The sequence below is a fragment of the Heptranchias perlo genome, chromosome 22 (genome assembly GCF_035084215.1).
Source record: "Heptranchias perlo isolate sHepPer1 chromosome 22, sHepPer1.hap1, whole genome shotgun sequence".
Taxonomy (NCBI): Eukaryota; Metazoa; Chordata; class Chondrichthyes; order Hexanchiformes; family Hexanchidae; genus Heptranchias; species Heptranchias perlo.
In genome coordinates this window covers 12138361-12165829 of record NC_090346.1, presented here as the reverse complement: position 1 = coordinate 12165829, position 27469 = coordinate 12138361, and the positions used below count along the sequence as shown (strand labels likewise).

The following is a 27469-nucleotide window of genomic DNA, read 5'->3' as shown; positions in this document are numbered from 1 at the left end:
GAGACAAACGGAAATCTCGTTGCTGACAAAAGGTCTTCAACCTGAAATGTTAACTCAGTTTCTTTCTCCACAGATGCTGCCTCACTTGCTGAGATTTTCCAGCATTTTCTGTTTTTATTTGCGATATAAGATTAGTGTGGCGTCAGGCGATGGTGGTAAATAGACTTTTCAACATTTCTAAAGTGTAACTCTGTGAGATTCCACGTGGGGTGGGGAGCCTAACTGCAGTTAAATGAAACCAGCTCAGGCTGCAATTACAACTCAGAATTACATAGAATGTACAGCACAGAAACAGGCCATTCAGCCCATCAGGTCCATGCTGGTGTTTATGCTCCACAAGAGCCTCCATCCACCCTTCTTCATCTAACTCGATCAGCATAACATTCTATTCCTTCCTCCCTCCTCCTCCCTCATGTGTTTATCTGGCTTCCCGTTAAATGTATCTATGCTGGTTTGCTTCAACTACTCCTTGTGGTAGCGAGTTCCACATTCTTACCACGTGAAGATGTTTCTCCTGAATTTCCTACTGGATGTGTTAGTGACTATGTTATATTTATGGCCCTAGTTCTGGTCTCCCCCACAAATGAAAACATCTTCTCTATGTCTACCCTATAAAACCCTGTCATAATATTGAAGACCTCTTTCAGGTCACCCCTCAGTCTTCTCTTTTCTAGAGAAAAGAGCCCCAGCCTGTTCAATCTTTCCTGATATGTCTAGCTTCTCATTTCTGGTATCATCCTAGTAAATCTTTTTGCACCTTTTCCAGTGCCTCTATATCCGTTTTATAGTTTGGAGACCAGAACTGTTCGCAGTACTCCAAGCGTGGTCTAACCAAGGTTCTATATAAGTTTAGCATAACTTCTCTGCTTTTCGATTCTCTCCCTCTAGACATGAACCCCAGTGCTTGGTTTGCCTTTTTTATAGCCTTATTAACCTGTTTCGCTACTTTAGTGGTTTGTGTATCCGTACACCCAAATCCCTCTGCTCCTCTACCCCATTTAGACTCTTATTTACCAAGGAGTATGTGATCTCCTTATCCTTCCTACCAAAATGTAGCACCTCTCACTTATCTATATTGAAATTCTTAGCCAGAGACCAATATTGTATCTGTTTTTATTGATGCTCAACCACTAGACCTGATTTACATTACCCACTGTAACTTGCAGCTCCACTCCCAGGCACTTCATTTTCCGTGTTGTGAGGGAGCTGATGGCAGTATCACTTCTCCCCTAAAATTAAAGAGATTCCATGCAAAGATTAAGAAGTTCTCAGAGGGTCACCAGAAGGAGGCCATTCGGCCCATCGTGTCTGTGTCAGCTGTTTACTAGAATGATCCAAAGCTAAGCTTATCAGAACATAAGAAATAGGAGGTGGGCGGTTTAAGTGGTGGAGGCTGTACCATGAGAACATAAGAAATAGGAGCAGGAATAGGCCATATGGCCCCTTGAGCCTGCTCCGCCATTTAATCAGATAGGAACATAGGAATATAGGAACAGGAGTAGGCCATTCAGCCCCTCGTGCCTGCTCCGCCATTTGATAAGATCATGGCTGATCTGTGATCTAACTCCATATACACACCTTTGGCCCATATCCCTTAATACCTTTGGTTGCCAAAAAGCTATCTATCTCACATTTAAATTTAGCAATTGAGCTCATATAAATTGCCATTTGCGGAAGAGAGTTCCAAACTTCTACCACCCTTTGTGTAGAAATGTTTTCTAATCTCGCTCCTGAAAGGTCTGGCTCTAATTTTTAGACTGTGCCCCCTACTCCTAGAATCCCCAACCAGCGGAAATAGTTTCTCTCTATCCATCCTATCCGTTCCCCTTAATATCATATAAACTTAGATCAGATCACCCCTTAACCTTCGAAACTCCAGAGAATACAACCCCAATTTGTGTAATCTCTCCTCGTAACTTTACCCTTGAAGTCCAGGTATCATTCTAGTAAACCTACGCTGCACTCCCTCCAAGGCCAATATGTCCTTCCGAAGGTGCGGTGCCCAGAACTGCTCACAGTACTCCAGGTGCGGTCTAACCAGGGTTTTGTATAGCTGCAGCATAACTTCTGCCCCCTTGTACTCTAGTCCTCCAGATACAAAGGCCAGCATTCCATTAGCCTTATTGATTATTTTCTGCACCTGTTCATGACACTTCAATGATCTATGTACCTGAACCCTTAAGTCCCTTTGGACATCCACTGTTTTTAACTTTTTACCATTTAAAAAGTACCCTGCTCTATCCTTTTTTGATCCAAAGTGGATGACCTCACATTTGCCTACATTGAATTCCATTTGCCACAGTTTTGCCCATTCACCTAATCTATCAATATCCCTTTGTAATTTTATGTTTTCATCTACACTGCTTACAATGCCACCAATCTTTGTGTCATCGGCAAACTTAGATATGAGACTTTCTATGCCTTCATCTAAGTCGTTAATAAATATTGTGAATAATTGAGGCCCCAAGACAGATCCCTGTGGGACTCCACTAGTCACATCCTGCCAATGTGAATACTTACCCATTATCCCGACTCTCTGTCGCCTTTCACTCAGCCAACTTCCTAACCAAGTCCGTACTTTTCCCTCGATTCCATGGGCTTCTATCTTAGCTAACAGTCTCTTATGTGGAACCTTATCAAATGCCTTCTGGAAGTCCATATAAATAACATCCATTGACATTCCCCTGTCCACTACTTTAGTCACCCCTTCAAAAAATTCAATCAGGTTTGTCAGGCACGACCTACCTTTCACAAATCCATGCTGGCTCTCCCTGATTAACTGAAAATTCTCGAGATGTTCAGTCACCCTATCCTTAATTATAGACTCCAGCATTTTCCCCACAACAGATGTTAGGCTAACTGGTCTATAATTCCCTGGTTTCCCTCTCTCTCCTTTCTTAGAAAGCGGAGGTGACATGTGCAATTTTCCAATCTAGAGGGACAGTTCCTAAATCTAGAGAACTTTGAAAGATTATAGTTAGGGCATCTGCAATCTGCTCACCTACTTCCTTTAAAACTCTGGGATGGAAACCATCTGGTCCTGGGGATTTGTCACTCTTTAGTGCTATTATTTTCTTCATTACTGTTGCTTTACTTATGTTAATTTTATCGAGTCCCTGTCCCCGATTCAATATTAGTTTTCTTGGGATTTCCGGCATGCTATCCTCTTTTTCTACTGTAAATACTGATGCAAAGTAATTGTTCAACATGTCCACCATTTCCCCATTGTCAATGACAATATCCCCACTTTCAGTTTTTAAGGGGCCAACACTGCTCCTGACCACCCTCTTTTTCCTAATGTAACTATAAAAGTTCTTCATATTGGTTTTGATATCCCTTGCAAGTTTCTTTTCATACTCTCTTTTTGTAGCTCTTACTATCTATTTTGAGACCCTTTGTTGATCTTTGTATCTTTCCCATTCGCCAGGATCTGTGCCATTTTTTGCCGTTTTGTATGTCCTTTCCTTATGTCTTATACTGTCCCTTACCTCTTTAGTTGTCCATGGCTGTTTTTTTTGGCAAGTAGAGTTCTTGCCCCTCAGGGGTATAAACCAATTCTGTATCATGTTAAATGTTTCTTTAAACATTTCCCACTGATCATCAGTCATTTTACCCATTAACAGATTTGCCCAGTCTCATCCCATTGAAGTCGGCCTTACCCAAGTCTAGAATCTTAGCAGCTGATTCACTTTTTTCTCTTTCAAACACTACATTGAACTCGATCATGCTATGATCGCTATTGGATAGATGTTCGCGTACAGTTAAGCCGTTAACTAAATCTAGTTCATTACTCATTATTAAATCTAGTATGGCTTGCCCCCTTGTTGCCTCTTGGACATACTGCTGTAGAAAACTATCCCGGACACACTCAAGAAATTCACTACCTTTCTGACAGTTGCTAGTCTGCTTTTCCCAATCTATGTGAAGGTAAAAGTCCCCCATTAAGACCACTATGCCTTTCTTACACGCTTGTCTAACCTCTGAATTTATACAATCTAGCACTTCAGAGCTGCTGCCAGGGGTCCTATATACAATTTGCACTATAGTCTTAGATCCTTTCCTATTTCTCAATTCAATCCATAAGGTCTCTGTTGGCTGCTTACCCCTCATTACGTCCTCCTTTATCATTGAAGTGATTTCATCTCTAATCATCTCTAATCATTAAGGCTACTCCTCCCCCTCTTCCATTTTCCCTATCTCTCCTGTAGACCTTATAACCCTGTATATTTAGTTCCCAATCCTGACTATCCTGCAGCCATGTCTCAGTAATAGCTATCATGTCATACCCTCCAATTTGAATTTGAACCTGTAGTTCATTTAATTTATTCCTTATACTCCGTGCATTTGTATATAGAACACACCCTAGCCTGACCTTCAACTTTGATGCTGGGTTAATCGCCTTACGCCTTCTAGTTTTCACTTTATCTGTAGTGTCTAAAGTACACTTTCTTTCTGCTGCTCTACGCTTTTCCCTCTTACTCGATCATGGCTGATCTTCAACCTCAACTCCACTTTCCCACCCTATCCCCATATCCCTTGATTCACTTAGAGTCCAAAAATCTATCAATCTCAGTCTTGAATATACTCAATGACTCAGCATCCACAGCCCTCTGGGGTAGAGAATTCCAAATATTCACAACCCTCTGAGTGAAGACATTTTTCCTCATCTCGGTCCTAAATGGCCGATCCCTTATCCTGAGACTATGTTCCCTAGTTCTAGACTCTCCAGCCGAGGGAAACAGCCTCTCAGCATCTACGTTGTCAAGCCCTCTCAGAATCTTATATGTTTCAATGAGATCACCTCTCATTCTTCTAAACTTCACAAAGTATAGTCCCAGTCTACTCAATTTGTACTCATAGGACAACCCTCTCATCCCAGGAATCAGTCTGGTGAACCTTCCTCACCGCCTCGAAGGCAAGTATATCCTTCCTTAGATAAGGAGACCAAAACTGTACACAGTACTCCAGATGTGCAGGAAAGTTAATGGAATAATTGATTCTATGCAATCTCTAATTAGCGGCAATCAACAATGTTCTTCCCTGATTGGCTGCAATAAGTAACATTCCCTCCCTGATTGGCTGCAATAAGTAGCATTCCCTCCCTGATTGGCTGCAATAAGTAGCATTCCCTCCCTGATTGGCTGCAATAAGTAGCACTCCCTCCCGGATTGGCTGCAATAAGTAGCATTCTCTCCCTGATTGGCTGCAATAAGTAGCATTCCCTCCCTGATTGGCTGCAATAAGTAGCATTCCCTCCCTGATTGGCTGCAATAAGTAGCACTCCCTCCCGGATTGGCTGCAATAAGTAGCATTCCCTCCCTGATTGGCTGCAATAAGTAGCACTCCCTCCCTGATTGGCTGCAATAAGTAGCACTCCCTCCCTGATTGGCTGCAATGAGGGGCGGGCCGGTGATTGGCTGGCGGGTTTGAGCACGTGTCCCTGTCCCGGGCTCGGCTCGCGCCGGTAAGTTTGGATCGATTTTAATCCGCTGCGGCGCAACTCGGTGTTAATGGGGCGCATCCTTTAAAGTTGCAGCGTTTCCCCACCACCCCGAGCGGGCACCGGAGCTTTTAACCTGCACTGCCCCCTGGGCTGCAGAGCTTTAAGAGCCGTCCGGTTGGTGGAAGGGCAGAGTGGAGCGGTCCCCGGCGGCCCGAGCCCGCAGTCACTGGCACCAGTCTGTCCATCGGATATCTCAACAGAAGTTGCAACTTGAACCTGGCGCTGACCTTGTGCCAAATGCAAAAACCAGGCAGGGTGGGAAGCTTGCGCTCTGGTGTTCGCCCATGATGAAAATAATAATAATAATAATTTATATCCACACATGGTGCCCATACTTGAAACAAGTGGCTTTTAGGGGGAAATAACTTTTGGCGCCTGCTTCGAATTTCAGAAACTTTTGCAAAGGGACAGGAAAAGACCCCCCTGGTCTGTCCAGCCCTGTCCCGCTCAACTGTGGTGCCTTGTGCATCACAATACAGCACCTACCTCTTGTACAAGGTGATCTCCACTCCAGCCACAAACAGGTTCAGCTCTCGCTTGAAGGAATTCAGTAAATCGGTATTCGCCGCATGTGCTGGTAACCTGTTTCACAGATTCACTGTTCTCTGGGAAAATAAGAGCTGCCTAACATCTAACCTAGTTCTGGCCTTCCGCAGCTGTAATGTGTTTCAACACACACTGAGACATCTTGAACTGTATTCTAAACAGCTTCAGAGAGCTCCTCATAGAATCATACAGCACAGAGCCGGCACAAGCCAATTGGTCCCACACCCCCTGCTCTTTCCCCATAGCCCTGCAAAGTTTTCCTTTTCAAGTATTTATCCAATTCCTTTTTGAAATTTACTATTGACTCTGCTTCCACCACCCTCTCAGACAATGCATTCCAGCACCTGGATTCTTGATTTAACTTTAAAACACTAATTTCACCCCAAAAGGCTCAAATGTACCAGGCAGACTAATTTAACTGTTAAGTTGTACTTTTTGTGTGTTGTTTTCTTGTCAGGGCTGTGTGTACTGAGTAGCATTTTAAACAACGGAGCTGGAAAGTAAAAGAACAGAAACCAAAGTATATTTTTAGACATGGTATTTAGCGGGATCCCATTGTGTGCAATTTCCAAGCTTAATTAGGTGGGCAGTGAAGTTGCAGGTATGTTAATATAAGCATTTTGCATTTAAAAGAAAAAAGTTATTTGCAAACCTTTCCCCTCACTGCCCTAAAATTTAGCAGGTCCTGATGATCCCTGTGATTGCCTGGGTCAGTTATAATGATTGACACAGAAATGTGGCTGATGGAACTTGATATCTGTCACAGTGCTTATGTGTATGTTTATATGTGTGTGTAGATATATATATATATATATATATATACAGAGAGAGAGAGATAGTTTTGGTCACCTGTCTCCTTCCTTGGCTCAGTGTCAAATTTTGTTTGATAATCGCTCCTGTGAAGCGCCTTGGGACGTTTTACTACGTTAAAGCTGCTATATAAATGCAAGTTGATGTTGAAGGACAAAGATTACTTGGGATGCATGGGGAAAAGAAATCGACCTTGAACATTCAACGGTGCTCAAACAGATGGAGCAATCTGTAGTAATGTTAAAATAATAAGTTAGCCGTGCCTTGTGTAATCTTATCTCGTGTGGAGGCTTGGCTTTTGCACAGGAAAGAGTACTTTATGGGCTGTTCATTTATCTCCCAGTAGCCGGTTCAAGTGACATTGGGCTGAACTTCGGTCTGAGTATTTATTTGTCTGCCATCCCGAGCATTGATTACAGGGTAACCTTCTGGTAATAGAAGCAAAAAACCTTGGAATCGTTCAACACAGATGGGGAGGAATGTAGGTTTGTGCTAATTGGTTTTGCCGACATAGGCTAAATTGCTTTTCTCATCCATGTTTATCAAGTGATTTTGTAAACTTGTTTTGGAATTTGAGTTTAACAAAGAGGATTAAGAAGAGATCTGTTAGAGGTGTTCAAAGTTAGGAAGGGTTTTGATAAGGTAAATTAGGAGAAAAGCTATTTCTACTGGTCAGTGAGTCAGTAACTAGAAGGTGTTAATTTAAGATCATCACCAAAAGAACAAAGGCAGAAGTTAGGAGAATTTCATTTTTACACACGGAAGGTTGTTAGGACATTGAAAGCCTGACCAGAAACAGTGGTGGAAGCAGAATTCATAAACGCTTAAAAAATGGAAGTGGATAAATATTTGAAAAGGAAAAATTTAAGAGGTGGGGGGGTGGTGAAGGGGCAGGAGAATGGGGCCTAGTGGGTAACTCTTTCAGAGAGCCGGCACAGGCACGATGGACCGAATGACCTCCTTCTGTGCTTTAAAATTTTACGATTTAGGAAGGACATCGTTAAAAGTTATTTGCTGTGCTTTTTTTTTTAGTTCTTGCCCAACTGTTATAACAGCAAAATGCAAACTGAGCTTGTCTCCATTCTGTGAATGATTATCCAGGATTGTTGAAACATCGTTTACAGCGGGGATTAAGCATTTCTGGAGGACAGTGATTGTAGACCGGAGCAAACCACGGGCTCGTTCATTTGTCTTGTCGTCTTTTTATATTTAACGCAGCAGAAATCCTGACTGGAAAAAGGGTTTTCAATCATGGCAAACGTTGTCAATGGCAACTCCTCAGACAACTGGGAATCCCACAATGCAATGGTGGTGGAGCCCCTTAGCACCAATGATCCAGAGGTAGGTCAAAAAAAAACAATGTCATTTTTTTTAGGAATGGTTTGTTTTTTAAAACAGTAATTGGTTCCCAGTGGGTAAAGACGTTGTCCGGTACAGACGGGAAGATCTCAGGTACCAGAACGGAGAGGTTGTAACTATTGGGAAAGACCGAACAGGCTGGGGAGAAGGCTGAGGGGTGACCTGATAGAGGTCTTTAAAATTCCGATGGGGTTCGATAGGTTAGACATAGAGAAAATGTTTCCACTTGTGGGGGGAGTCCAAAACTAGAGGCCATAAATATAAGATAGTCACTAATAAATCCAATAAGAAATTCAGGAGAAACCTATTTACCCAGAGAGTGGTTAGAATGGTGAACTCGCTACCACAGGGAGTAGTTGAGGCGAATAGCATAGATGCATTTAAGGAGAAGCTAGATAAACACATGAGGGAGAAAGGAATAGAAGGATATGCTGACAGAATGAAATGAAGAGGGGTGGGAGGAGGCTCGTGTGGAGCATCAACACCAGCATAGAGCAGTTGGGCCGAATGGCTGTACATTCTACGTAAAAGAGCAGGCATGCTACAATTGGCCTCATTGTCCCAGGCTCAGGAGTGGGGGAGGGGGAAACATTTGTTTTGAGTTCCAACTCCTGATTGCTGGACTCCAGTGACTCAATCTGAGAATGAGTTGGAAAGGAGATGGTGCAGTAAGACCTTATTTCAGTGTGGGAGGGGTTACTGACCCTTGACCTTTGCTGAAGAAGAACATTTATGCAGATTTTTTTTTTTCTTTCAGGTGTACGATATCATTAAGAAAGAGAAGAGTCGTCAGAGGCTTGGTTTGGAACTCATCGCCTCCGAGAACTTTGCGAGCCGAGCAGTGTTGGAGGCTTTGGGCTCCTGCATGAACAACAAATATTCCGAGGGATACCCTGGGCAGAGGTATGTCATCAGGACTCGACCTGCCTTGAATGGCTTCATTTGTTGTTCTGACACATGACTGTATTATACTGAGAATTAAAGACAGGAAGATGGGCTGAAGAAATAGATTTACCGGTCAAATCCTTCAGCCCCCTCTATCGCCACGGAACAGTAGACAGGGGAGGAGTTTATTTTAGTTCATCTAGTTGAAATGTTGGCCCGCTTAATTTGTCTTGTGTAATGAGACAGTGTTAATTAGTAATTTTATAGCAAGGGTATCCTCTGGGGAAGAGTGATCATAATATGAGAGAAGTTCATATTGAGTTTGTGAGTGACGTACTAAATCCGAAACTAGAGTCTTAAATTTAAACAAAGCCAATTGCATAGCTATGAGGGGCGAGTTGGCTAAGATAGATTGGGAAATTAGATTAAAAGATATGATGGTAGATAAGCAACAATAACAACAATTTACATGTTTGTAGCGCCTTTAATGTAGTAAAATGCCCCAAGGTGCTTCACAGGAGCGATTATCAAACAAAATTTGACACTGAGCCACATAAGGAGATATTAGGAAAGGTAACCAAAAGCTTGGTCAAAGAGGTAGGTTTTAAAGAGCGTCTTAAAGGAGGATAGAGAGGCGGAGAGGTTTAGGGAGAGAATTCCAGAGCTTAGGGCCTAGGCAGCCAAAGGCCCGGCCGCCAATGGTGGAGCGATTAAAATCGGGGATGCGCAAGAGGCAAGAGTTGGAGGAGCGCAGAGATCTCGGAGGGTTGTAGGGCTCGAGAAGGTTGCAGAGAAAGGGAGGGGTGAGGCTGAACATTTAAAGAACTATTTCATAATTCTCAACAAATATACAGTCCATTGAGAAATAAAAACTCCACGGGAAAAGTGATCCATCCGTGGCTAACTAAAGCAGTTAAGGATAGTATTAGATTAAAAGAAGAGGCCTATAATGTTGCCAAGAAGAGTAATAAGCCTGGGGATTGGGAGAGTTTTAGAATCCATCAAGTGATGACCAAAAAATTGATAAAGAGGGAGAAATAGAATATGAGAGTAAACTAGCAAGAAATATAAAAACAGATTGTAAGAGCTTCTACAAGTATGTAAAAAGGAAGAGAGTAGCAAAAGTAAACATGGGTCCCTTAGAGGCTGAGAAAGGAGAAATTATAATGGGGAATAAAGAAATGGCGGAGACGTTTCACAAATATTTTGTATCTGTCTTCATAGAAGAAGACACAAGCATACCAGAAATAATGTGGCACCAAGGGTCTAATGAGAGTGAGGAACTTAAAGTAATTAATATTAGTAAAGAAAAAGTATTGGAGAAATTAATGAGACTAAAAGCCAACAAATCCCCTGGACCTGGTGGCCTACATCCTAGGGTTCTAAAAGAGGTGACTGCAGAGATAATGGGAGCATTGGTTGTGATCTTCCAAAATTCCCTAGATTCTAGAACGGTCCCAGTGGATTGGAAAGTAGCAAATGTAACATCGCTATTCAAGAAAGAAGGGAGAGAGAAAACAGGGAACTACAGGCCAGTTAGCCTGACATCAGTCGTTGGGAAAATGCTGGAATCCATTGTTAAAGAAGTGGTAACATGGCACTTTGAAAATCACAATATGATTAGGCAGAGTCAACATGGTTTTATTAAAGGGAAATCGTGTTTGACAAATCTATTAAAGTTTTTTAAGAATGTAACTAGCAGGGTAGATAAAGGGGAACCAGTAGATGTAGTATATTTGGATTTTCAAAAGGCATTTGATAAAGTGCCACACAAAAGGTTGTTGCACAAGATAAGGGCTCATGGGGTTGGGGTTAATATATTAGCATGGATAGAGCTGCCATTGTAGGTTCATAGGATCAGGAGTAGGCCATTCAGCCCTTCGAGCCTGTTCGCCATTCATTTAGATTAAGGCTGATCTGCACCTCAACTCCGTTTACTGGTCTTAGCTCCATATCCCTTGATATCCAACAAAAACCTATCAGTCTCGGTTCTGATTGATCCCCAGCATCCACAGCTTTATTGGGGGGTGGAAGAGAATTCCAGATTTCCACGACCCTTTGCATGAAGAAGCGAAAGAGGTAAAGCAAGCTGTGCAATGACTCGAATTATCTGCACTGATCCTTCAGGAGGGTCAAGAAAAAGTTTTTGTTGTTCTCCAGTAGATCTTTTCTTTTTATTTGTTGGTCACGTGGCCTGTTTTGATGCAGTGAATGTCTGTTTCTTTAGGTATTATGGTGGCACTGAGTTTGTGGATGAGCTGGAGAGGCTTTGCCAGAAACGAGCGTTGGATCTGTACTGCCTTGACCCACAGAAATGGGGAGTCAACGTCCAGCCATATTCAGGTAAACTCGGCGGGTACAACTGATTTCACCACAATCTCAACCCCAAGTTTCCCTCCATCTCTACTGAAGGCACCAACTCATCCCGGGGGTCCACAGCCTACCGGTGCCTCAAGAGGCCATTCTTCATTTATATGCCTGGACGTTGAGTGTCAGCAGACTGTTCCACCCTGTGGTCGTCTTAACTCCCCACCTGGGCTGGCTCCTGTCACCTTGGCAGACGCCAGGCAGCAGAGTGGACGACTGGGCCAGTAGTAGGTGTTTTTCTGGAGCAAAGTGTGCCTCGGGGATAGACTGGCAACATTTTAACATCAACCTCCCTGGGTGCTGCAGAATGTATATTGGAGATTTTGAATGGGCTTCAGTAATCTCTCTCTCTCTCTCTCTCTCTCTCTCTCTCTCCTTCTCTCCCTCCACCACAATGAATGGGAGGACCCTAGGCAAGACAGAGGGTCAGAGGGATCTTGGTGTGCAAGTTCACAGATCCCTGAAGGCGGCGGAACAGGTAGATAAGGTGGTAAAGAAGGCATATGGGATACTTGCCTTTATTAGCCGAGGCATAGAATATAAGAGCAAGGAGGTTATGATGGAGCTGTATAAAACACTGGTTCGGCCACAGCTGGAGTACTGTGTGCAGTTCTGGTCGCCACACTACAGGAAGGATGTGATCGCTTTGGAGAGGGTGCAGAGGAGATTCACCAGGATGTTACCAGGGCTGGAGCGCTTCAGCTATGAAGAGAGACTGGGAAGATTGGGTTTGTTTTCCTTGGAGCAGAGGAGGTTGAGGGGGGACATGATTGAGGTGTACAAAATTATGAGGGGCACAGATAGGATGGATACTAAGGAGCTTTTTCCCTTCGTTGAGGGTTCTATAACAAGGGGACATAGATTCAAGGTAAAAGGCGGGAGGTTTAGAGGGGATTTGAGAAAGAACTTTTTCACCCAGAGGGTGGTTGGAGTCTGGAACTCACTGTCTGAAAGGGTTGTGGAGGCAGGAACCCTCACAACATTCAAGAAGCATTTGGATGAGCACTTGAAATGCCATAGCATACAAGGCTACGGACCAAATGCTGGAATATGAGATTAGAGTAGACAGGGCTGATGGCCGGCGCGGACATGATGGGCCGAAGGGCCTCTATCCGTGCTGTATAACTCTATGACTCTATGACACCTCTCCCCACTCCTCTCCCTCTCCCTGGATTTGGTAGGTTCGCCAGCAAACTTTGCGGTTTACACGGCTCTCGTGGAGCCGCATGGGAGGATCATGGGTTTGGATCTTCCCGACGGTGGCCACCTGACCCATGGCTTCATGACAGAGAAGAAGAAAATCTCCGCCACGTCCATCTTCTTTGAGTCTATGCCGTACAAGGTAAGAGGATTTGAAAGGTAACTCCTATCACAGTATTGAATTAGCGGTCAATCCTTTGACATTTTTGTTTGAACTCTGAAGACATCTGATAGGATCATATAGCACAGAAAGAGGCCATTCAGCCCATCATGCCTGTGCCAGCTCTTTGAAAGAGCTATCCAATTAGTCCCACTCCCCATAGCCCTGCAAATTTTTCTGTTTCAAGTATATATCCAATTCCCCTTTGAAAGTTACTATTGAATCTGCTTCCACCACCCTTTCAGGCAGTGCATTCCAGATCATAACAACGTCTATATGACTTGATTTGGGAAGAGAAAACTGCCTTGGTCCCCTTTGACGTATTGGAGACTGGAAATGTAAAATTTGTTGTTCCTTTAAGGGCTGTGTGTCAGTCGTACCTTAGACCTCTGAGGTCAGGACGGTGCCTGCCATTGCAACAATTCCATCTGTTCCATTATGGTGATGCATTAAAGTCCAGGCTGGGTGTTCCCCACAGGGAGGGCGCAAGAACTGGACCTGAGAGATACCGGGGCTGCTCTTCAGCACCTCGACGCGGCCGATTTATAGACCATCCCTGGCAGGGGAATGGGAGTGAGTTGCCACACACTTCACGTTCTTGACCAGGGGCCGGGGGAAAACCAAATGTGGGGTGGGGGTGGCGGGAAAGATAAAACTTGTTCGGCAGCCTGCTGTGTGACTGGCGTCGGTGACTGGATTCAGTGATGGTTGGCAGGTGACTCTGAAGGCAAACTATAACCTGAAGACTGTTCCGGAATGCTGGTTTCTGAGCGACAAGAAGTTGCTGGGCCTAAATTAGCCATCGGTACAGCAAGTCCTCGCTATTAGTTTAGTGTAGGAGGGGAGTTAGATTCTGAAGTTGGGATTAAGGCTCATGGTTGGAACTGTTTTGTACCTGATCTGGGAATGGTTTCGTGCCGACATGGGTACTGAGAGTGGAAGAGTTCCATTCTCTAGTTTTCAAGTTTGCAGATGACACTAAGTTAGGAGGGACAGTAAATAGCTCAGATGGGAGCAGGAAGTTGCAAAGGGAGATGGACAGATTAAGTGAGTGGGCAAAACTATGGCAAATAGAGTTCAGTGTGGGCAAGTGTGAAGTCGTCCAGTTTGGACCCAAGAATGATAAATGGGAGTATTTTCTAAATGGTGAGAAACTAGGAACTGTACAGGAGCGAAGAGACTTGGGAATCATTAAAAGCCAGTAGACAGGTTCAAAAAGGCTAATGGAATGTTGGCCGTTATCTCAAGAGATCTGGAATACAAAGCAGAGGAAGTTATGCCTCAGTTGTATAGAACCTGATCGATTAAAAAAAAAATATGATCCAGACATATCGCGCCGAGTCCCGTTCATCCATCACCCCTGTGCTCGCTGATCTACATTGGCTCCCAGTCCGGCAACACCTCAATTTTGAAATTCTTATCCTTGTTTTCAAATCCCTCCACGGCCTCGCCACTCCCTATCTCTGTAACCTCCTCCAGCCCTACAACCCTCCGAGATCTCTGCGCTCCTCCAACTCTTACATCTTGCGCATCCCCGATTTTAATCGCTGCACCATTGGCGGTCGTGCCTTCAGCTGCCTAGGCCCTAAGCTCTGGGATTCCCTCCCTAAACCTCTCCGCCTCTCTACCTCTCTCTCCTCCTTTAAGACGCTCCTTAAAACCTACTTTTTCAACAGCTTTTGGTCACCTGTCCTAATATCTCCTTACGTGGCTCGGTGTCAAATTTTGTTTGATTACACTCCTGTGAAGCGCCTTGGGACGTTTTACTAGGTTAAATGCGTTATATAAATGCAAGTTGTTGTTGATATTAGACAAGTGTGTAAGAAAGGCATAGTGGTCTTAATGGGGGACTTTAACCTTCACATAGATTGGGAAAAGCAGACTAGCAACTGTCAGAAAGGTAGTGAATTTCTTGAGTGTGTCCGGGATAGTTTTCTACGGCAGTATGTCCTAGAGGCAACAAGGGGGCAAGCCATACTAGATTTAGTAATGAGTAATGAATCAGATTTAGTTAACGGCTTAACTGTACGCGAACATCTATCCAATAGCGATCATAACATGATCGAGTTCAATGTAGTGTTTGAAAAGGAGAAAAGTGAGTCAGCTGCTAAGATTCTAGACTTGGGTAAGGCCGACTTCAATGGGATGAGACAGAGACTGTCCGCAGTAAACTGGACAAATCTGTTAATGGGTAAAACGACTGATGATCAGTGGGAAATGTTTAAAGAAACATTTAACGTGATACAGAATCGGTTTATACCCCTGAGGGGCAAGAACTCTACTTGCCAAAAAAACCAGCCATGGACAACTAAAGAGGTAAGGGACAGTATAAGACATAAGGAAAGGACATACAAAAAGGCAAAAAATGGCACAGATCCAGGCGAATGGGAAAGATACAAAGATCAACAGAGGGTCACAAAACAGATAGTAAGAGCTACAAAAAGAGAGTATGAAAAGAAACTTGCAAGGGATATCAAATCCAATACAAAGAACTTTTATAGTTATATTAGGAGAAAGAGGGTGGTCAGGAGCAGTGTTGGACCCTTAAAAACTGAAAGTGGGGATATTGTCATTGACAATGGGGAAATGGCGGACATGTTGAACGATTACTTTGCGTCAGTATTTACAGTAGAAAAAGAGGATAGCATGCCGGAAATCAGAAGAAAACTAATATTGAATCGGGGATAGGGACTCGATAAAATTAACTTAAGTAAAGCAACAGTAATGAAGAAAATAATAGCACTAAAGAGTGACAAATCCCCAGGACCGGATGGTTTCCATCCCAGAGTTTTAAAGGAAGTAGGTGAGCACATTGCGGATGCCCTAACTATAATCTTTCAAAGTTCTCTAGATTCAGGAACTGTCCCTCTAGATTGGAAAATTGCCCATGTCACTCTGCTTTTTAAAAAAAGAGAGAGAGGGAAACCAGGGAATTATGGACCAGTTAGCCTAACATCTGTTGTGGGGAAAATGCTGGAGTCTATAATTAAGGGTAGAGTGACTGAACACCTCGAGAATTTTCAGTTAATCAGGGAGAGCCAGCATGGATTTGTGAAAGGTAGGTCGTGCCCGACAAACCTGATTGAATTTTTTGAAGAGGTGACTAAAGTAGTGGACAGGGGAAATGTCAATGGATGTTATTTATATGGACTTCCAGAAGGCATTTGATAAGGTTCCACATAAGAGACTGTTAGCTAAGATAGAAGCCCATGGAATCAAGGGAGAAGTACGGACTTGGTTAGGAAGTTGGCTGAGTGAAATGCGACAGAGAGTAGGGATAATGGGTAGGTGCTCACATTGGCAGTGGAGACCCGCAGGGATCTGTCTTGGGGCCTCAATTATTCACAATATTTATTAACAACTTAGATGAAGGCATAGAAAGTCTCATATCTAAGTTTGCCAATGACACAAAGATTGGTGGCATTGTAAGCAGTGTGGATGAAAACATAAAATTACAAAGGGATATTGACAGATTAGGTGAATGGGCAAAACTGTGGCAAATGTGAGGTCATCCACTTTGGATCAAAAAAGGATAGAACAGGGTACTTTCTAAATGGTAAAAAGTTTAAAAACAGTGGATGTCGAAAGGGACTTAGGGGTTCAGGTACATAGATCATTGAAGTGTCATGAACAGGTGCAGAAAATAATCAATAAGGCTAATGGAATGCTGGCCTTTGTATCTGGAGGACTAGAGTACAAGGGGGCAGAAGTTATGCTGCAGCTATACAAAACCCTGGTTAGACCGCACCTGGAGTACTGTGAGCAGTTCTGGGCACCGCACCTTCGGAAGGACATATTGGCCTTGGAGGGAGTGCAGCGTAGGTTTACTAGAATGATACCCGGACTTCAAGGGTTAAGTTACGAGGAGAGATTACACAAATTGGGGTTGTATTCTCTGGAGTTTCGAAGGTTAAGGGGTGATCTGATCGAAGTTTATAAGATATTAAGGGGAACAGATAGGGTGAATAGAGAGAAACTATTTCCGCTGGTTGGGGATTCTAGGAGTAGGGGGCACAGTCTAAAAGTTAGAGCCAGACCTTTCAGGAGCGAGATTAGAAAACATTTCTACACACAAAGGGTGGTAGAAGTTTGGAACTCTCTTCCACAAACGGCAATTGATACGAGCTCAATTGCTAAATTTAAATCTGAGATAGATAGCTTTTTGGCAACCAAAGGTATTAAGGGATATGGGCCAAAGGCAGGTATATGGAGTTAGATCACAGATCAGCCATGACCTTATCAAATGGCAGAGCAGGCACGAGGGGCTGAATGGCCTACTCCTGTTCCTATGTTCCTAGATCGCTGGGTCAGTCAGAATGGCAAACCTGCAACCTGCCCTTTGTGCTGCAGCTGTGTTCGTGAAGGGTTGCAGTTTTGATTATGACAGTTGCGTTTTTATTTTGTACACACCTTTTTATCGAGTCTTTTTTAGGATCAGAACATTGACGTAAAAACGCAGGATTGGAATGTTGATGGTGCCGGCAATCAAACGAGTCCCATGAACCCTGTTTGACCTGCATTTTAATGTATTTGGAGATTAAAAACTAGACAAGTCTGATTGCAGGCAGCAGAGGCGTTGGCACTTTTCACTCTGCTCCTCTCACATAGAATTATAGAATGGTTACAGCACGGAAGGAGGCCATTCGTTCCATCAAGTCCGTGCCGGCTCTATGCAAGAGCAATCCAGCTAGTCCCACTCCCCCACCGTATCCCCGTAGCCCTACAAATTTTCTCCTTTCAAGTACTTAACCAGTTCCCATTTGAAGGCCATGATTGAATCTGCCTCCACCACCCCCTCGGGCAGTGCATTCCAGATCCTAACCACTCGCTGTGTAAAAAAGTTTTTCCCCATGTCACCTTTTGCCAATCACCTTAAACCTTTGTCCTCTGGTTCTTGACCCTTCTGCCAATGGGAACAGTTTCTGTCTATTTATTTTGTCTAGACCCTTCATGATTTTGAACACCTCTATCAAATCTCCTCTCAGCTTTCTCTGTTCCAAGGAGAACATCCCCAGCTTCTCCAGTCTATCCACATATCTAAAGTCCCTCATCCCTAGAATCATTCTAGTAAATCTCTTCTGCACCCTCTCTAAGGCCTTCACATCTTTCCTAAAGTGCTGAGCCCAGAACTGGACACAATACTCCAGTTGTGGCCGAACCAGTGTTTTATAAAGGTTCATCGCCTCAATTTTAAATTCTCATCCTTGTTTTCAAATCCCTCCATGGCCTCACCCCTCCCCATCTTTGTAACCTCATTCAGCCCTACAACCCTCCGAGATCTCTGCACTCCTCCAATTCTTGCCTCTTGCGCATCCCCGATTTTAATCACTTCACCATTGGTGCCTAAGGCACCTTCAGCCGCCTAGGCCCTAAGCTCTGGAATTCCCTCCCTAAACCTCTCTGCCTTACTTAAGTCGCTCCTTAAAACCTACTTCTTTGACCAAGCTTTTGGTCACCTGGCCTAATATCTCCTAACATGGCTCGGTGTCAAATATTGTCTGATAATTGCTTCTGTGAAGCACCTTGGGACATCTTACTATGTTAAAGGCACTAGATAAATGCAAATTGTTGTTATTGTTGAAGGTCTGCGATCGATAGATTTTTGTTAGGCAAGGGTATTAAAGGATATGGAGCAAAGGCGGACAAATGGCATTGAGGTACAAGTCAACCATGATCTAATTGAATGGTGGAACTGGCTCGAGGGGCTGAATGGCCTACTCTTGTTCCAAGGTTCAGTTTCCCTCTTTCTGCTGAGCTAACTGATCTCAGCTAGAGCAGCCGTAGTGATGATACGATTGGCTACAGTGCCCTAGCTTAGGAAAGGAAAAATCCACCAATTGGGTTTGGCCGCGATGCCCTTCACGGTCGAGTGCCCTGCCAACACTCACTCTCCAGGCTCGCTCGTGAATACCTGCGGGACCACGTCCCAATACGGGCGCCAAAGTTTTCAGGATAGGAGAGATGAAAATTGGAGAGAGAGAAAAAAAAAGTGGGTGGAATGGCATTGAGGGGAAGAGCGAGAGATTCCATTAATTGTGTAACGCCATCTTTACACGACCAGTCTAAGCCTTGACTGAAGTTCTATTCACAAGATGCATTGTATCTGTATGATCCTCATCAGCCCAGAGTATAATGGTCAAACCCCAGGGAGAGATGTAGTGTTTAGTCCGACCTATCAGGTGCAATCTATTCTTCTTGATTCAAAGTTACTGAATTTAAATTATCTGTTAATTCAATTCTTTTCGAACAAAAATGGCACCTGTGTTCTATTTTTTAAAATTTAAATTGATTATTTCATACCACTGGATATCTCCCCAACGAGGAGTATTTGAACCGGGGTCTTAAAGGGACAGGCCAGGAGACCAGCTAACATCACAGACCCCCAGACTCCATCCGGGCATTGCCACGGGAGGTCTGCCAGTATAAGACAGGTTTCCTAGCTCCGACTGCTGTATTGCGAAGATGAATCTGTGTCTTGTACGAAATGTGTTGTGTGTCTCTGAATGCATCTGACCTACGTTGAGATTTCTGGCTGTAGGCTGCACTCTAAATAATGTGGGAGCAGATTTCCTCTGCTTCTTTACAGCAAAAATGTAAATGTGTTCTTTACAAATGTGTTTACAATTTCCCTATATATAACACACAGAGGAATTCCCTCTCCATGTTATCACTCCAGGTAACTGGCTGTTTGTTCTCTTTAGGTGAATCCCAAAACTGGTTATATTGACTATGACAGGCTGGCTGAGAATGCTCGTCTCTTCCACCCAAAGCTCATCATTGCAGGTAAGCACTGGTGTCGTCCAGTTCAGAGTATCCGCGACTTAAAACCACCCTCCATCCCCCCCCCACCACCTCCTTAAATCAAGAATCCTGGCGTAGGTAGCGTCATTAACTCCATAGTGCAGTCCTAATCACGGCAAGTTCAGGTCAGGGTTCTCTTGAGAGGTGGCTCTGAATGAAATACTGCAAAATCATGACTATTGCCGCAGATAACACGATACTGGATCGTGTAGGGACTTGCATGCAGCTTTCTACTTGGCAAAGTTACCCATTTTGAAGTTGACCGATGATGTAAGCAGACCGATCAGTGCCTGAAAGGGAGAGGGACCGGTCACCAGGGGAAATTTGGCTCTAACTTGTCCTTTTCTCTCTCAGGTGAAGTTTGGCTCTAACTTGTCCCTTTTCTCTCTCAGGTGAAGTTTGGTTTTAAACTATCCTTTTCTCTCTCAGACGCTGACTGACCTGCTGGGTTTCCTACGTTTTCCTTTCCGATTCCGTTGCCTGCGGTCTTCCTGGCCATTTTGAAGTTATAACGTGGCTCTAACGATACCTCTTAGCGCAGGAACGTTTCTGCGATTGTGTCCCGCTGCGCTTTGCAGTGTACTGTGCCCAGCTTTACATTTCAATTCAGAGCAAGTGGCCAGTGTAACTGTTACGACTTTGAATTCCCTTTGCACCATTTCCTTGTTTTACAGCGGAGAGCGGTTTCAATAAGTGGACCTCGTCCCTTACTTTCAGAAAGGCCCAGAGCAGACGTTCTGAGACAACCCTTTATAGTGTCATCGAAACCCACTAGGATGGATGATGGTGGACAAACTCATCTCACTCCTCTTTCAAGAGGAATAAGGACATAAGAAATAGGAGCAGGAGTAGGCCATTCGGCCCCTTGAGCCTGCTCTGCCATTCAATAAGATCATGGCCGATCTTCTACCTCAACTCCACTTACCTGCCATATCCCTTAATTCCCATAGTGTTCAAAAATCTATCGATCTCAGTTTTCAATATACTCAATGACTGAGCATCCACAGCCCTCTGGGGTAGAGAATTCCAAAGATTCACAATCCTCTGAGTGAAGAAATCTTTCCTCATCTTTGTCCTAAAAGGTTCCACAAATGTCTCATTTACCATTACGCAGGATTCACTAGAATGGTACCAGGGATGTGAGACTTTAGTTACGTGGCAAGACTAGAGAAGCTGGGGTTGTTCTCCTTAGAGCAGAGAAGGTTAAGGAGAGATTTAACAGAGGTGTTCAAAATCATGAACGGTTTTGACAGAGTAAATAAGGAGAAACTGTTTCCAGTGGCAGAAGGGTCGGTAACCAGAGGACACAGATTTACGGTAATTGGCAAAAGAACCAGAGGTGACATGAGGAGAATTTTTTTTACGCAGCGATTGTTCTGATCTGGAATGCAAATTCCATAATAACTTTCAAAAGGGAATTGGATAAAGTCAACTCCTGGGGAAAATATTTAGGGCTACGGGGAAAGATCAGAGGAGTGGGACTAATTGGATAGTTCTTTCACAGAGCAGGCACTACGGGCTGAATGGCCTCCTCGTGTGCTGTATCATTCTATGATTCCATCTCAGAGCTGGAGTACAGATTCCGGATAAAATCCAGGATCAGGCTGGGTACTCCTGGAGCTTCCAACCTCTACATGAGGGACTCCCATGTACCCCCACTGTCACCCCAACTGTTTCTATTGTTCTCTTTGAGCTCCTCTTTCCCCCCACCCCCCACAAAAGACCAAACTGACCACGTGTGATGCTCGAGGCCAGGATGCTGGACTTGTTTAAGAAACAGATGGATGCTGTAATGAGAAGATGGTAGGGTTGACATTCTGGATAGGATGAGAGCAATGGGCTGTCGGGCCTGATTCATCCAAATCCATCTTTTGCATTATCGTTTTCAGACGAAAGAGAATTATCGTTTCTGACCAAAGTGGATGGTGTAGAGACGCTGATGGCTGCATTTTTGAACCATTTAGATTTATGACCGTTCAGTACAAAGCACCTTCCCATGAATTTGAGCCGGCCTGTGTTAAAGGCGCAACTTTCATTTTTAATGCGCCTTTAATGTATAAAAACATCCCAAGGAGCTTCACAGAGGCATAATCGAAAGTAAAATGGACACCGAGCCGAAGAAGGAGACGAGGAGACCAAAAACCTGGTCAAAAAGTTGGGTTCTAAGGAGGAGGGGGAGATGGAGAGGTTTATGGAGGGAATTCCAGAGCTTAGGGCCTAGACGGCTGACGGCACTTCAACACTTGTGAATCCAAACAAAACTCTCGGAAATAAAATGGACGCCGAGCCAAAAAAGGAGATGGGGAATCAAAAATTTGGTCAAAGAGTTGGGTTTTAAGGAGGGTCTTTAAGGAGAAGAGGGAAGATGGAGAGGCCGAGGGGTTTAGGGAGGGACTTAGGCAGTTGAAGTTGTATTTGGGGGGATGGAAGGAGGCAGATCCTCTGTTTTTAACCGGCCTCCGATCAGCTGATCTGCACTGTTGGTGTTCCCCAGGTGTTAGTTGCTACTCCCGTAACCTGGATTACGCTCGGATGCGGCAGATTGCAGATGAGAACGGCGCCTACCTGATGGCGGACATGGCTCACATCAGCGGCCTAGTGGCGGCAGGGCTGGGGCCCTCTCCCTTCGAGCACAGTGACGTCGTCTCCACGACAACACACAAGACTCTCCGTGGGTGCAGGTCCGGTATGATCTTCTACAGAAAAGGTGAGTCAAAGACGTTTGCCCAGGGTGTCTCCTGACCCACCCTCCCCCCCCCCCCCCCCCCCCCCCCATCTTCCAAATAACGTGCTTATTCTTAGGTTGCAATTTGTAGACACTACATTGGTGAGATTGGCAATCACTGGTTATCGCCAGGAGGGCCCATGGTCAGTTAAACGCCATCTACACAGTTGACAGTGTCATGTCAAACTGTCCTGCCCAAATTGGTACTTTGCAAACAAACCACTAATTGTATGTAGAAATGTAAAATTAATATCGGCTCTCTCGCTCCAAGGTTATATCCGGCACGAGTATTTACCCGATGGGCAGCCTGTGGTGGCGCAGTGTACTGAGAGGACTGAGCCATGGATTGGCAGAACATGGGTTCAAGTTCATGATTCTCCTCGCCCGAGCACTCAGTCCTCACAAGTGAATCTAAGCAATTGGTGTTGGCCAGTCCTGTATGGGGAGAGTCTCTGTCTGTCTCTTTCTTTTTTCCTTTCTCCCTTTCTGTTTCTTCTTTCTCTTTTTCTCTCATTTTTTCTCTCCCGTTTTCTCTTTCTCCTGTTCTCTCCTTCTCTCTGTGTCTGTCTCTGTCTCTCTATCCCGTCTTTGTCTGTCTCTCTCTTTCTCTCCATTTCTCTTTCTCTCCCCCTCTCTCTCCTCTCTGTCTGTCTCACTTTTTCTCTCTTTTTCTCTCCCTCTCTTCCCCCCTTGTCGCACTCTCTCATCCACTGATCAAGTGTCGAGTAAAGCTAGGTGTTCCCTCCACAGCGAGGGAGGGAGGGAGGGAGGGATGACGACTCTCTCTGCCCCTTCTAGCACTGGGCTTCAGGACACTTGATTGAGGCCTGCGTGCAGTTGGCATGGAGACGCCAAAGGAAGGGGGTGAGTTGTTTTTTTTTGTGTGCTTAAGAGGAGTGAGAGCTGCAGACAGTTTGAACACCTGACCTTTCACCTCTGGCCTTGGGTTCACACCTCTCCCATTTGGGAAGTGAAAATTTTGCGGGTTGATAGGTGAAAAGTTTGTACCGCCATTCGGTTAGATTATGGCTGATCTGTATCTCAACAGCCTGAGCGCACACCGGGTGAGGAACTGATGGGCTTGACTGCGATGCACCCCACAGCAAAATAGCTTGCTGATCCTCATTGTCTAGCCTCAACATGGAATTTGGGAGAGATGAAGGGGTGTGGCCAGCACCTGAGGAACTAAATCCCAACAGAGTGAACACCTTAAGAGGAAGGGGTGAAGAACACTCAGCCCGTAATGATGCAGTGTTTGAGAATGGGGAGATCATATAATATGTGTGTGTGTGTCTCCCCCTTTCTTTCTCCATCCCTCCTCCTGACTCACTTCAGTCGTGGGATCTCCATTACTTCAGGCAGGCATCCCACCACCTTATCAAAGGGAAACAAGGGACGGGCAATAAATTCCAGCCTTGCCAGCGACGCCCACGTCCTGAAAATGATTTTTTTTTTCAAAAAAAAAACTACTTGCAATCGATGATTAAATGCTCCCACGCGGTTCGGTTTTGCCAACTCTGCAGGAGTCCGCAGCACAGACCCGAGGACGGGCAAAGAGATCCTGTACAACCTGGAAAGTCTGATCAACCAGGCTGTGTTCCCGGGGCTACAGGGCGGACCCCACAACCACGCCATCGCAGGTAAAGCGTCCCGCTCCGCAGCGGCAGAGGGGTCGGTAACCAGAGGACACAGATTTAAAGTAATTGACAAAAGAAGCAGAGGGGAAATGAGGGAAAAAAATGTTACGCAGCGAGTTGTTCTGATCTGGAACGCACTGCCTGAAAGGGCGGTGGAAGCAGATTCAATAGTAACTTTCAAAAGGGAATTGGAGAAATACTTGGGGTAAAATTTGCAGGTGTGGATGATGAGATGGGGGGTGGGATTTACTTCTTTCAAAAACAATTTAAATTATTTCTAAAATCCGGAACACTGTGTTTTATTTCAAATCTAAATTTTAATAAAAAATATATACAACGGCTGCCTTGTCAGAGGAGAGTCCTCACTTTCTGGGTCCTTGAGCCCACCTCCCCTCTGTCCTCATACCAGGGCGCACTCTCGCGTTGTGAGACGGGTTTGGTATTAGCCTGTGTTCAGGCTGTTGAATCTTTGGGTAAGCGAGGCGATAACACAGGAGGAGAAACTGGGTTAGGTCTCACGGGAAACTTTATCAACAGTCATGGGGCAGTAACAGGCGTAGTCTGGTGTGGAAGAGGGAATTTTTTTTTAAGACCAACATGCTAATCATTTGTTAGCTGGGCTGATGGTCCAGTAGCCCACTGCAGGAAGGAAAGAAAGAACTGATATTTACAATCAGTTAGGCAAACGTGTAAATTGATGATCAGAACTGATTTGTTTGTTGATACTGATCTTTGCGATCTGAATGTATTAAACAAGGGAGCGCTGCGTAGTGGGAGGTGGATGAGACGTCTTTTGGATGAGATGTTAAACCGAGGCCCTGTTTGCCCTCTCAGGTGGACGTAAAAGATCCCATGGCCACTATTCGAAGAAGAGCAGGGGAGTTCTCCCCGGTGTCCTGGCCAATATTTATCCCTCAACCTACACGTATCACAGATTATCTGGTCATTTATCTCATTGCTGTTTGCGGGATCTTGCTGTGCGCAAATTGGCCGCCACGTTTCCTACATTACAACAGTGACTACACTTCAAAAGTACCTAATTGATTCTAAAACACTTTGGGGTGTCCTGAGGTTGTGAAAGGCGCGATATATAAATGCAAGACTTTCTTTTACTTCAGGTGCATTATAGCATTTCCTCTTCTCTTGGTCAGATGTTAGTGGGGTTCATATTTGTTCTGAGCTGATCTGATTGGGGCTGTACGGCACGTGACTCACTTTAGATAGGATGGAGAGCTTTATCCTTGTACTGTCTGTACTGAAATGTCTCCCTCCCCCGTCTGTCCGGGCAGGAGTTGCTGTCGCACTCAAACAGGCGATGACTCCGGAATTCAAGGCCTACCAGAAGCAGATTCTGGCCAACTGCAAGGCTCTTTCCACAGCAATGATGGACCTGGGATACAACATCGTTACTGGTGAGAACGCTGGGTGCAGTCTGGGCAGATTATCCTGGGGCAGAGGCCCGCAGTTTTCCAGGGGTGTAATCAAATGTTCCCTTGTCGTAAACTTGACTAATTTAGCAAGTATATTTAAACTTGGTGTCTCAGGTTTCAGTAAATGTAGAATTTACAGAAATCACTTGCTGTGAGCTTAGTTCTAAACCAGGATTTGGATTAATGTGTAACGCAGGTACTCTGTTGTCAATGCAGATCTAAAGTTATATTCAAGTTAATTTTCCCACCAAAACACGTGAGGCAAATACCATTCGAGGAATTCCAGCTCTCTCAAACTTTCCTTCTACGCTCCAAACGGGACTGTTCCTACCCACTTCTCCACCTCAAGATCCATCACACCATCTCCGACTCTTAACACATTGGCCTAGCCCTCAAAACCGTGGAACTCCTCACCTCCCTCAGCCTTCGCTTCCTCCGACAGTCTTAACGTCTTTTAATAACCAAAGCTTGGCATCAACGAACCTCTCCTAATTTCTCTCATCTTTCCTCCTACCCTCTTTGACTTTGCTGCTCATCTAGGTTTCTGAATTTTTGAACAAACGCAAGCCCTCTTTCACTAATTTCCAGAAAGCACATTGTGTTCCCCCAATAACCTCTCCAACAAAGGCCTGTGGAGGCAATGCTCACCACTGAGAGCCACTCTGATCCTATTTTAGCTGAGGGGGCTTGAATCTTCGATGACTGTGGGACTGTAAGGGTTAAGTGTAATCTGGGTAGGAATGGGTCATGGTGCAGTCCATTGTAGAGTTAATGAGCAAACCGCTTTGACTGGCCTGATTGAGCTCAGTAGGTGTTGCGAGTCAGGCTTTGACGTCTTAAAGGAGAGCGCAAGTTTAATGTGTTTTAAATCAAACCTGACTCTCTCCTATCCCTGTCCTGCCAACGGGCGCTGTCCCTGAGATCTCCTTCGAGCCACGTGAAATCATAACATCCCTGCAGTGCGATCTGTCACGTATTGCCACGTAGAAGTGTCCGATTCTATCTGTGGACCTTCTCTGTTTGGATAGCTCAGTGGATTTATGCAGAACGTTAACATTTTTAGGGTAAGCTAGAGTCCAGCCAGCTCTCACTGCACCTTCCCACCAAATCCCCTGTTCCCTACTTGAGAATCCCATCCAATTGCCTTGACCCCCGTTTCTGCTGCTCACTCCGATGGCCCTTTCCTGGTGACTTATTAAGCAAACCTCCCCCCGCCCCCCCCCCCCCCAAGATCCATCCAAGTTCCCCTTTTGTATTTTTCAGGTGAAGCAAGTCTGATCAGCAGAGGCTTTGGGCCTGCAATTCCTTTTGGGCCCCGTTTTCGGGTCCGAAATGGCCGTCGTTCACTCCCAAACTGCGAGGCCCAAGGCAGGCCCAAAGCTGGGCCTCGGGACCTCATTGATATTAATTGGGTGAGCTGCCTGTGGATGGGGCAATAGGCTATTTGAAGAAAATGATTATCGGGCTGCTTGCCTCGCCAGTAATGGCCCAAAGGCCAGTCCTGGGAGTGGAGGTGGTGGGGGGAGGGCGATCCGGACACTGTAGAGTCAGGCAGAAACACTCCTGCTCTTCCTGGCTCCACAGGGATGTTCTTTTTTAAAGAAAATATACCCTTCGTTGGCATATATACCCACTGTTTAGGCTGCACCAACTGCTTAAGAATCCTGAGCGGAGCCGGCCTGTCTCCTGCTCTGCTCTGTGATAACCAATTTAGCAGAGGGGGCCTAAAACAGGCCTATTTGAAGTGGCCATCAGGGCACTTGTCTGCGTGAGGGCCTTTTTTTTTTAATCTTCCCCTTTGATTCTTTTTCTGATTGTCTTAAATCCGTGCCCTCCAAACTGACCAGTGAGAACAGTCTCTCCCTATTTACCTAACCCTTTGTAATCTGGAAGCCTTCTATCAGGTTACCTGTCTCAGGTCTCGTAACTTCTCAAGTCTCTCTCCCTAACTACAGCCCCTCTGCCCCTCCCCCCCCCCCCCCCCCCCCGGGTGACATCCAGGGAGATCTACACACTATGTCTTTTCCCATTGAGTTTAGTTCCCAA

General features: G+C 44.9%; 1 protein-coding gene across 1 annotated transcript in view; it reads left to right on the top strand.

The window, feature by feature from the left end:
• Window positions 1-7224: 7224 nt before the first annotated feature.
• shmt1 (serine hydroxymethyltransferase 1 (soluble)) overlaps window positions 7225-27469 on the top strand; it is a 28423-nt gene continuing 8178 nt past the window's right edge. The window contains exons 1-9 of the mRNA XM_068003733.1: window positions 7225-7340; window positions 7961-8200; window positions 8976-9121; window positions 11331-11446; window positions 12652-12812; window positions 19532-19613; window positions 22126-22338; window positions 23880-23996; window positions 25283-25405. Coding sequence (XP_067859834.1) covers window positions 8111-8200; window positions 8976-9121; window positions 11331-11446; window positions 12652-12812; window positions 19532-19613; window positions 22126-22338; window positions 23880-23996; window positions 25283-25405 — 1048 coding nt within the window. The 5' untranslated portion in view covers window positions 7225-7340; window positions 7961-8110. The remainder of the gene's footprint in view (window positions 7341-7960; window positions 8201-8975; window positions 9122-11330; window positions 11447-12651; window positions 12813-19531; window positions 19614-22125; window positions 22339-23879; window positions 23997-25282; window positions 25406-27469) is intronic.